Raw genomic sequence first — 12,223 nt, 5'->3', positions numbered from 1 at the left:
GCAAGTTAATGTGTACTGTTAGCTAGTTGACGTTAGCTGGCTGGTTCGCTAGCTAACGTTACGTGTATGAAGTGTGTAGCAATATTATTAATATCTCAAATCTCTGCAATGCTAGTTATAGCCTAATGTTAGCTAGCTACATAACATTGAACCTAGTAGGTTATCTTTAGCTACAGATTAATGGTATGAGTTGGGATTATGATTAATTGTTGTCTAATGTCTAAACAAAAGACTCCACTCTGCAAGTATCAATTTCACTGAACTGTTTACACCTTCTGTATCCTGTGCATGTGACAAATAAATGTTGATTTTAGTTGATATAGTTTGATATAGTGTGTGTTTACCAGAGATGGTAATGTGAAGAACAACATGACTAAGCCAAGGCCTAGATAACATTTATTTTTACCTGGAGTTTTCCGATGTTGTAAGCTACTACTTTCACCGCTTTCAGTCTTGAAATCTTTGGTTGTTTAATAACTAAACACTCTGTTTAGCAAATGGCCTCACAGGAATCCTTAAAGAGATGGGTAGGTCTAAGGCCTAAGAGGGTGTGAACAATGCTGGCTGGGTGTAGACAAAGAAGAGTTCTCCAGTTGGTGTACCAAAACATTCATGGGCCATTTTCAAAAATGGGGGTAGAAGTTTATCAGCTTTCAAAGCAGAATCATTTTCTTATTGTTTCTCAACTGCAGTGTATGAAATACCATTTTCTAACTCGGAGTCTCTACATTAGAAGTCAATGTAATTGCCACAACCGCCTGCATTTAGAAGATGTATGGCACATGACATGATATAGGCCTAATCTAAAAGGTAATTTCTGAGGACACCCCACATTACAATATCGAACTGGAACAGGCAAGATGAAGAGACACTAAGAAAAAAAAAGTCCGAAAATGTACAGATCTTTATCAATAGCTAGCTAGCTAGATTTATCAATAGCTAGTTAGTTGAATATCTAAGCAAGTTAATCAGTAGAGTAAAGCAATGTTAGATGGTACACCGCTGTTTCACATTTTCATTGTATATTACATTTGCTTCTGATGTAGCTGAGCGACTTATTCAAGACGGGGGCCAACATTCCACTGAAATCCAAATATTTGAAAATTGAAAATTGTTCAGCTTCATCTCTAGCCTCTCTTTCATGTTTTTCTGGCAGCGTCTTTATTTCTTCCCCCACAGCAAACATTCTGGATGATACCACTGTCAGTTCCTCTTCTCGGAGTCTCTGCTCTTCGTACTCTTTCAGGACCCTCTCTTTCTCCTTTTTAATTGCTTCCTCCCGAGCTTCTATTTTCATTTCCCCCAGTTTCTCCTCATATCTGAGTTGTTGCTCTTTGTTCTTTCTCAGGATCCTCTCATTCTCCTCTTTAAGAACTTTCTCCAGAGCTTTTATTTTAATTTTTTCCATCTTCAGTTTCTCCTCCTCTCTGCGTATCTTCTCTTCATTCTCTTTCAGGATCCTGTTCTTCTCCTCTTCAATCGCTCTCTCAGCCTCCTGGAACATCTCAGTGGTGTAGTGGCTTCCTCCATTCATCTTCACCATCTTGTTTATCTTCTCAAGCAGCTCAGTGACCTGGGAGCAATTCTTATCTTTGTTGTTGAAGACCTGATACTCTCCATTACATTTGGCAATCAAACACTGAAGATGTGGATTTTCAAGCAAATAATCTTCAATTGTTACAACGTCGTCATCATCAAGACTCTCTCCATGTGTGAAGAGAACCATGGTGTATCTGGATGCTTCATCCCCAAATAATGTCTGAATCATCTCCACAGTTTTCTGTTCCTCTTCAGTGAATCTTCCCAGCTTGATCACAACCAGGAACACATGGGGACCAGGAGCAGAGAAAAGCAGGCACTGTGAGATCTCTTTCAGTGCCTCCTCCTGTGTTAACTTGGTGTCAAACAAGCCTGGTGTGTCGATGACAGCTACATGTTGCCCTCCCACCTCTCCTCTTTTCTTTTCACATGTTGATGTCACAGAAATAGAGGACATTTTTGATTTAAAAGCTTTTGTCCCCAGGATGGTGTTTCCTGTTGCGCTCTTCCCAGCTCCAGTCTTTCCAACCAGAACAATACGGACCTCTTTATTTTGTTCTGTTGGATAAGAAGGAGATGTTGTTACTGTAGAAAGAAGTCTGATGTTCTTTCTGTTTGGTCATCATACAGAATAGCTACTGAATATGATCAGTTTCTAGATTCTTAGACATTGGTCTGTAGAATATGGACTGTAAGCAAATTAACAATTACATTATCTATAAATTAAGCTACATGTAATCCTACATATAATTTATGAAAATGTATTAATTACTGAAAATATAATTATTTTGTGCAAACCCATAAAAAAAAAAAAGATAAATCCGTGCCCATCACTGTCTTGTAGCCTACATACAGTGAAATGAAGACGAAGTACTCACCAGTCATGTTAGGGTTTTGGAATGCTGTCAAGGTCTTCCCAGGTCTATTGTTCCCAACCAGAGAAATTTGGGTCTCTGTTGGATAAAAATTACACTGTTGATCTTACAGAACTGCTAAATCTACATTTTCAGTCTCACATTGCTTCTTAGACTAATATTTTTCGTCTATAAAGTATAAACTCTAAGCAAATTAACAATAACTGCCTAAATAAAGGAAACACAATTGACGGAGCTGTCATTGTCCATTCTTTGCCTACCCACAAAGTAGTCTAAAAGACTACAGATGGGGAGACAACCAACGTCCATGTACGTTCTAATACTTCCTCAGAAACCCTAATAACAAACAGGAGCTTTGCAAAATGTTGACACAGAAGGTGTTTGCCAATAAATCTGAAAATGGAAAAGAGATCTATGCTACAATTGAGTTTGTGCTCTCAAAGGGCTCTCTGAAATCAATGCCACAATGTGACCAGGAAGAGGCACACACAAGAGTATGTCTTCATCGTAAAGATGCCCTTCACAAGTGTCATGACACTCTCCTTGGTGAGGATCAAAGGTGCCGGATCAGCTAGGCCAATGTCTGACAGCCAAACTCTCTCTCTCTTACAGGGCCGGTTTTATGACTTAATAACAGCCGGTTGTAAAATTGAGAATGGAATGTCTGGGCGTTGCACAAAAAACTTCAACATCAAGCAATGGACACCGGGACAATATATTTCAATGATCACAGATGGAATATGAGAAATTCATGTCTATTTTGTGACGTTATTAAAATGATCAGAAAGACTTAATAATGGAAGCACTAACTTTAAGAGCGTTCACTAATATCAGATTTACATCTAAATGTTGATAACTGTATTACATATGAAACTATTTTGGAAAAGATAGCAATGTGATTTTAGCCTTCTAAATGAGAATAGTTTTTTTTCAGTCAGCCCAGTCAGTAGCCACGCCCAAGTGATCTCAGAGCTCATGTCAACATGATGGAACCGCCATTCAGGCCAGTGTGCTTAAAAGGACTAGCTGAGAATTTAAATAGAGAATTGAGAAGGTGAGGACGTGGTCCACACATTGAAATGGTTAAAACTACAAGACCAGAAAATTGTAAAACTCTTGACGAGTGAAGAGGTAAAGACCAAACATTTACACTCTGCAGATGGGTATGTAAAGTAGTCTGGGACAATTTGACCAAAGACGAGAGGGAAGAACAGATCCCTCTCACCACCATGGGTGACACCTGTGGTATCCATTCTAAGAACACTCCAAGCAAAGAGGCCTACAACTAAGGTCATTGTGACCTCTGTGGACAACCAGAGACTAACTACTCCCCATAGACGGATCTAGTGGTTTCAACAGAGATGACAGAGAAAGACATCTAAGTGTAAATGAATGTTGTATTTCTAATCCAAATGAGCGGTTGTTAGGGTGCTAAATATTCTAGCTACGGTGAACGTAGTTTCCAAATGTACAGTTGAAGTCGGAAGTTTACATACACCTTAGTTTAAATGTATTTGGCTAAGTTTTTCTCAATTCCTGAAATTTATTCCAAGTAAAAATTCCCTGTCTTAGGTCAGTTAGGATCACCATTTTATTTTAAGAATGTGAAATGTCAGAATAGAATAATAGTAGAGAGAATGATTTATTTCGGTTTTGGAGCAGTGGCTTCTTCCTTGCTGAGCGGCCTTTCAGGTTACGTCAATATAAGACTCGTTTTACTGTGGATATACATATTTTTGTACCGGTTTCCTCCAGCATCTTCACAAGGTCCTTCGCTGTTGTTCTGGGATTGATTTGCACTTTTCGCACCAAAGTACGTTAATCTATAGGAGACAGAATGTGTCTCCTTCCTGAGCGGTATGGCGGCTGCGTGGTCCCATGGTGTTTATACTTGCGTACTATTGTTTGCACAGATGGACGTAGTACCTTCAGGCATTTGGAAATTGCTCCCAAGGATGAACCAGACTTGTGGTCTACAATTTTTTTTTATGAGGTCTTGGGGGATTTCTTTAGATTTTCCCATGATGTCAAGCAAAAGAAGCACTGAGTTTGAAGGTAGGCCTTGAAATACATCCACAGGTACACCTCCAATTGACTCAAATTATGTCAATTAGCCCATCAGAAGCCATGACATAATTGTCTGGAATTGTCCAAGCTGTTTAAAGGCACAGTCAATTTAGTGTATGTAAACTTCTGACCCACTGAAATTGTGATACAGTGAAATAATCGGTCTGTAAACAATTTTGGGGAAAATTACGTGTCATGCACAAAGTAGATGTACTAACCGACTTGCCAAAACTATAGTTTGTTAACAAGAAATTTGTGGAGTGGTTGAAAAACTAGTTTTAATGACTCCAATAGAGGTCGACCGATTATGATTTTTCAACACCAATATCGATTATTGGAAGACCAAAAAAAAGCCGATGACGATTTTTCTTATGTATTTATTTGTAATAATGACAATTACAACAATACTGAATTAACACGTATTTTAACTTAATATAATACATCAATAAAATCTATTTAGCCTCAAATAAATAATGAAAAGTTACATTTGGTTTAAATAATGCAAAAACAAAGTGTTGGAGAAGAAAGTAAAAGTGCAATATGTGCCATGTTAAGAAAGCTAACGTTTCAGTTCCTTGCTCAGAACATGAGAACATATGAAAGCTGGTGGTTCCTTTTAACAGGCACCGCATCGATTATTTGCAACGCAGGACACGCTAGATAAACGAGTAATATCATCAACCATGTGTAGTTAACTAGTGATTATGTGAAGATTGATTGTTTTTTTATAAGTTTAATGCTAGCTAGCAACTTATCTTTGCTTCTTGCTGCCCTCGCGTAACAGGTAGTCAGACTGCTACGCAGGCTCCTCGTGGAGTGCAATGTAAGGCAGGTGGTTAGAGCGTTGGACTAGTAACAGGAAGGTTACAAAAACTAATCCCCGAGCGGACAAGGTAAAAATCTGTCATTCTGCCCCTGAACAAGGCAGTTAACCCATCGTTCCTAGGCCGTCATTGAAATTAAGAATGTGTTCTTAACTGACTTGCCTAGTTAAATAAAGGTAGAAAAAAATAATAATAATCGGTTTCCAAAAATACCGATTTCCGATTGTTATGAAAACTTGAAATCGGCCCTAATTAATCGGCCGACCAACCTAAGTGTATGTAAACTTACGAATTCAACTGTAGCTGATATGTATAAACATTTTATAAAAAGGTACTCTAATAGCTTAACAATGACAAGTTGTCGGCTTGAAGATAAATTCAGCCACTTTAATGTTGAACTCAAATCAGTTTATTTGTCACGGGTGCCGAATACAACAGTGTAGGTAGACCTTACAGTGAAATGCTTATTTACATGCTATAACCAACTGTGCAAAAAAGGTATTAGGTGAACAATGGGTAAGTAAAGAAATAAAAACAACAGTAAAAAGACAGGGAAAAATAACATTAGCGAGGCTATATACAGTAGCGAGGCTATAACAGTAGCAAGATTTTATCTGGCTAACAGATAAACAAACAAATAGGCTGCAAAATTCAAGGTAAATTAAATCAAATTAAATTTGAGACTCCCCTGGTGTCCTGAAGTCTGCCAACCCAGACAGTATTTCTTGAGACATTGTACTTCTTAGGTAGTTCTGAGTTTTGGTGTAGAAAAGGATCTGTCTGCAGAAGCAGCAGTTACAGGGAAGTTAAATACAGCTATATTGCCATAGCAACGTCAGGGAAACTGGGAAGAAGGGAGTTGTGCTTCAAATACAGCAGTTCTGTAACATATTTAATTGAGCCTCTCATTCTTCTTAGTACCGGCATCAACACCTTACTGAAATAGAGTATAGGAAGCTCTGTGGACAAATCGTCTGGATACTACCCATAAATTGACATAAATTGGCAGATGGAAACGGATTATCATCTTTAGCAGACAACAGTTCTTGAGGGCTGGAACAAAAAAAGCTGTTTGCAATTTTCTTCATACTGGTGAACCAGCAGCGCAAGGGACATAATGCATTAGGCTCCCGGTAGGCTCCCGGTCTAATATGAGTTTTTGAAGACCTTAGTAAGCTCCTCTAATTTTTCACAGATGTCCCGTTATACTTTCAATCAGTAACTTTTTTTTCTCCACTTTTTCAGTCACATTCCTGAAGCCGAAGAAATAAACTAAGCTTCCTAGTACATATGGAAATGAAAAAGGTTTATTAATTACTTTTTGGAGTGTTACTTCTCCGGACTAAATCCGCTCCTTGGGGACATTGCCATTAGCTGCACGGAGTCCGTTAAATAAATACCTGCAGCCTTTTTTCTCAATTCGATCACTGGAATGTGGTATGTAATCCACACCTCGATTAGGCAGATATACATATTTGTTTCATTGACTGATTTTCAATTTCAACGTCATTATTTATTTATAGCCTACATGTTCTCGTCTGAACAGCGTCTTTCTTTTCCCCAACGCAGTTAAGACAAAACCACACCCCGTTATTCAGAGTAGCGTTCTACCACGCTTTGAGCGATCTCCAAGTCCGGAAGTGAATATCACGTAGCGCAAAAAAACATTTGAGAAATAAAGATTTAAGCATATGCTACTAACGATAATATAACAACTTCCGATACCGAGCCTAGGTTAACTTAGCTGATAGCAGAGTTCTGAAACATTTTTACAATTCATTGAAACTCTGAAAATAAATACATGGGCAAATGTTAACATGATAATGATGATGATAATAATAATAAAATAATAATAGGTCTGCATTACGGTAGGCAGCAAATTGTTAAAGTACACTTTCCGTCCTTACCTTGGAAGGTCACTGTCTCTGCGCTGATCCCGTGAGTGAGACAATGCTAGCTATCCAATGGGAGCGTAATAAAACACCCCTCTGAATAACCGGCCGTGGTTTTGGCTTAACTGCGTTGCTGATCATCTAATCTAATGCAAGTGGGAAGGGTGTGGCTTCATGACAATGATCACAAGAGCAGCTACGGCACCGCCTAAAGATAAGCTATGCGGCTGTCGGCTATCTCCTTGATCTGATTGAATTACGGCCTAAACTTGTTTAATTCTATTTGTAAACATACATGGATAAAACTATACATTTGATATCAGTCTATAGCTCTGTCTATGAATTTGAGTGGTTAAATCTATCCAGCCCCAGTCCTTAGCTTTTTAGCATAACGGGTGGGGAGAACGCATTGTTATGGTTTCAATGAAGGATTCTAGCTTTAAAATGGTAAGAGAGCTTTTATAGTGCAGGCGTCAAAATTATAACATGACATATAACATGACATGTATTCATTACTTACTCTCGTTACGATAAACATATTATAGAATGCTTTGTATAAAATAAATTGCATATGCAGTCTTTGTAAAAGTTTCACAGATCATTTTTGAATGTCAATTTGGAAAGAACACCCATTTGTAATATCAAAACATGCAACAGGAATGTGTTTCAGGCTTGTCTTGTAATAGTAACTTTATGGTCGTCCTTACCTTTGCCTGCTTTTTGAGCTAGATATCTGGAGGCATATGTCTACAATTGGAGATGCAGCCAATGTTTTATAGCAATGTTTGGGTTCGTATGAACGTTTTTGCTTTCTAGTCAGTCACGTGATTTCTTGGAAATGCTGTGTTGAGTTCCTGCGGTGACTATGTTACTGACGCAAGCTGACTAAAGCTATATCTTACAACGCTTGGATAGGTATTTAATGTCAGCTAACCACATCATATGATAGTGCCATCTGGAAGATGTGGCACGCAACCTTTGGTTGATTCAATGCAATGCCTGCATATCTTTTCGGACAGAACCTCGACCATTTTATTCGTCCAAGTAAAGTGACACAGAATGGTCATAAAGCATCATGAAACTTATATAAAACATGATGAAGAAAATGATTGTAAAGAATTTATTGCAACAACAAAGGATTTAAGAAACTAACGTAAAACAAAAGGGATCTTCTTGGCAGAGAGAAAAATAATTTGAATAAATGTGGGTTTTGACACTTATGTAGGTGTCATAACCAGGCATAAAATAACGATATACATTGTTGAGTTGCTTACCAAGGCTACAATGAATGTTCCTGAGTGGCCTAGTTAGTTTCAACTTAAATAGGTTTGAACATATATGGCAAGACTTAAAAATGGCTGTCTAGCAATGATCAACAACCAACTTGACAGAGCTTGATGAGTTGTAAAAATAATAATGTTCAAATATTGTACAGTTCAGGTGTGCAAAGCTCTCAGAAACGTACCCAGAAAGACTCACAGCTGAGTGAGTCTCTTATTTTCTTTACTGTTTTTATGCTGAGAATCTTGTCAATGAAAACATTGTATTTATAATACCAATAAATAAAATATGTCTTGAAAGCATGTAAGTAGCTAACTACTAAACCCTTCTGCTGGCTAGGATATTGGTTGGTCTGTTGCTAGATGAAATTTTAATTCATTATGGAGATGCGTCTCTATTTTTATCCAGAAACAAACCTTTCCCCAAGATACTTGTAGAGATCTGAGAAGACATGAATGATTACTATAGTGATAGCTTCACCTTACCCTCTGATAGGCTAGGTGGAATTTCATTATTGCTTCAACCTGTCCAATCCTCTCAGATCTCCACCAGTGCTGTATAGGAAGAGGCTAGATGTTTCTGGACAGGGGCTCTGTTTTTTCTACTAGAACCCTTCCTCTACATGCAAGGCACTTCTGATTAGCTTGTTACTATAAGTATCATCATTGGTAAATACCAGCTTTAATAAACTGTCATCAATAAATCAATCATAAGGCCCTTCATACATCGGCCTATGTCAAAGTGCTGTAAAGAAACCCAGCCTAAAACCCCAAACAGTAAGCAATGCAGGTGTAGAAGCACGGTGGCTAGGAAAAACTCCCTAGAAAGGCCAAAACCTAGGAAGAAACCTAGAGAGGAACCAGGCTATGTGGGGTGGGCAGTCCTCTTCTGGCTGTGCCGGGTGGAGATTATAACAGAATATGGCCAATATGTTCAAATGTTCATAAATGACCAGCATGATCAAATAATAATAAGGCAGAACAGTTTAAACTGGAGCAGCAGCACGGCCAGGTGGACTGGGGACAGCAAGGAGTCATCATGTCAGGTAGTCCTGAGGCATGGTCCTAGGGCTCAGGTCCTCCGAGAGAGAGAAAGAAAGAGAGAATTAGAGAGAGCATACTTAAATTCACAAAGGACACGGGATAGGACAGGAGAAGTACTCCAGATATAACAGACTGACCCTTGCCCCCAGACACATAAACTACTGCAGCATAAATACTGGAGGCTGAGACAGGAGGGGTCAGGAGACACTGTGGCCCCGTCTTGACGATACCCCTGGACAGGGCCAAAAAGGCAAGATATAACCCCACCCACTTTGCCAAAGCACAGCCCCCACACCACTAGAGGGATATCTTCAACCACCACCTTTCTATTCTGAGACAAGGCTGAGTATAGGCTACAAAGATCTCCCCCACGGCAAGAACCCAATGGGGGGGCGCCAACCCAGACAGGAAGATCTCGTCAGTGACTCAACCCACTCAAGTGACGCACCCCTCCTAGGGACTCCTGTGCCAGACTACACTCAATCATAGGACCTACTGAAGAGATGAGTCTTCAATAAAGACTTAAAGGTCGCGACTGGGTCTGCGTCTCTCACATGGATAGGCAGACAATTCCATAAAAATTGAGCTCTATAGGAGAAAGCCCTGCCTCCAGCTGCTTGCTTAGAAATTGTAGTGACAGTAAGGAGGCCTGCGTTTTGTGACAGTAGCATACGTGTAGGTATGTACGGAAGGACCAAGTCGGAAAGATAGGTAAGTGCAAGCCCATGTAATGCTTCGTAGGTTAGCAATGCAACCTTGAAAACAGCCCTAGCCTTAACAGGAAGCCAGTGTAGGGAGGCTAGCCCTGGGGTATTTTGATCACATTTTTTTGGTTCTAGTCAAGATTCTAGCAGCTGTGTTAAGCACTAACTGAAGTTGATTTAGTGATTTATCCAGGTAGCCAGAAAGTAGAGCATTGCAGTAGTCTAACCTAGTGACAAAAGCATGGATACATTTTTCTGCATCATTTTTGCCAAGAAAGTTTCAGAATTTTGCAATGTTACGTAGATGGAAAAAAAGCTGTCCTTGACAGAGTCTTGATATGTTCGCCAAAAGAGAGATCAGAGTCCAGAGTACCACCGAGCTCCTTCACAGTTTTATTTGAGATGACTGTACAACCATTAAGGTTAATTGTCAGATTCAACAGAAGATCTCTTTGTTTCTTGGGACCGAGAACTAGCATCTCTGTTTTGTTGGAGTTTAAAAGTAGAACATTTGCCGCCATCCACTTCCTTATGTTTGAAACACAGGCTTCCAGGGAGGGCAATTTTGGGGCTTCACCATGTTTCATCAAAATGTACAGCTATGTGTCATCCACAAAGTAGTGAAAGATAACATTGTTTCCGATTGACATCACCAAGAGGTAACATAGTGAAGACAATAGTGGTCCTAAAACGGAGCCTTGAGGAACACCGAAATTTACTGTTGATTTGTCAGAGGACAAACCATCTACAAAGACAAACTGATATCTTTTTGACAGATACGACTTTAAACCAGGCCAGAACTTGTCCTTGTAGACCAATTTGGGTTTCCAATCTCTCCAAAAGAATGTGGTGATCGATGGTATCAAAAGCTGCACTAAGGTCTAGGAGCCCAAGGACAGAGGCAGAGCCTCGGTCTAACGCCATTAAAAGGTCATTTACCACCTTCTCAGTCTCAGTGCTATGATAGGGTCTAAAACCAGAATGAAGTTCTTTGTATACATTGTTTGTCTTCAGGAAGGCAGTGAGTTGCGGTTCAACAGCTTTTTCAAAAAATGTTGAGAGGAATGGAAGATTCAATATAGGCCAATAGTTGTTTATATTTTCTGGGTTAAGGTTTGGCTTTTTCAAGAGAGGCTTTATTATTGCCACTTTTAGTGAGTCTGGTACATATCTGGTGGATAGAGAGACATTTATTATGTTCAACATAGGCGGGCCAAGCACAGGAAGCAGCTCTTTCAGTAGTTTAGTTGGAATAGGGTGCAGTGTGCAGCGTGAAGGTTTAGAGGTCATGATTATTTTCATCAATGTGTCAAGAGATATAGTATTACAAAACTTGAGTCTCCCTTGATCCTAGGTCCTGGCAGTGTTGTGCAGACTCAGCACAACTGAGCTTTGGAGGAATACACAGATTTAAAGAGGAGTCCATAATTAGCTTTTTTGCTTAAGACCCAGGGTCTCGAGCTTAATGACGAGTTTGGAGGGTACTATGGTGTTAAATCCTTGTTCATGCTACATAATGATCCCTCACTGGTCTGGGTGGTGCTGGCGATTTGCATTTCATTCAACCAGGTGCTTCTTCTTCCCTCAAACCTCAGTGTTCTTCCTATAACCCTCTATGATCCAGGTATCCTCTCAGTGTGTCTGCGCTTTATCAGCTTGTGTCATTTTGAAACATCATGAAAAGCAATTCTCCTTATTTATTGTACAAATAATAACTCTCAAAGTTCTGTGTGAGAGAGAGTGAGAAGTGAGAGATGGTGAGAGTGTGAAAGAGTATGTGTGTGACTGAATGACTATAGTTTGTCCCCTAATGTCTGTTTTGTAATGTTAATGGTTCGCTGGTTATTTTCCTGTACCCGTGTGTGAGATATTAGAGAACTGAGTGTAATAATTGAATATAAAGTGAGTGAGGTGTATATAGTCTTTACTATATATATATTTTTTTAACACTGTTGATGATAATCGCTGCACTCTTGATTACATAGGGCTGCTGGTTCC

General features: G+C 39.3%; 1 protein-coding gene across 2 annotated transcripts; it reads right to left on the bottom strand.

Moving 5' to 3' along the window:
- Positions 1-384: 384 nt before the first annotated feature.
- On the bottom strand, positions 385-8,023 carry LOC139403108 (GTPase IMAP family member 9-like). 2 transcript variants are annotated; one of them, XM_071146818.1, is made up of 3 exons: positions 7,905-8,023; positions 2,418-2,492; positions 385-2,097 (listed from the first exon to the last, which is right to left on the bottom strand). In XM_071146818.1, the coding sequence occupies exons 2-3, from the start codon at positions 2,422-2,424 to the stop codon at positions 1,016-1,018; spliced, it is 1,089 nt and encodes a 362-aa protein (XP_071002919.1). In that variant the 5' UTR covers positions 2,425-2,492; positions 7,905-8,023; the 3' UTR covers positions 385-1,015. The 2 variants fall into 2 exon arrangements, with proteins under 2 accessions (XP_071002919.1, XP_071002920.1); XM_071146819.1 differs by lacking the exon at positions 7,905-8,023 and adding an exon at positions 7,213-7,298.
- Between the last annotated feature and the right edge of the window lie 4,200 nt (positions 8,024-12,223).

This window comes from Oncorhynchus clarkii, unplaced genomic scaffold (genome assembly GCF_045791955.1).
Source record: "Oncorhynchus clarkii lewisi isolate Uvic-CL-2024 unplaced genomic scaffold, UVic_Ocla_1.0 unplaced_contig_5351_pilon_pilon, whole genome shotgun sequence".
Taxonomy (NCBI): domain Eukaryota; kingdom Metazoa; phylum Chordata; class Actinopteri; order Salmoniformes; family Salmonidae; genus Oncorhynchus; species Oncorhynchus clarkii.
This window is presented reverse-complemented; position numbering and strand designations above follow the sequence as displayed.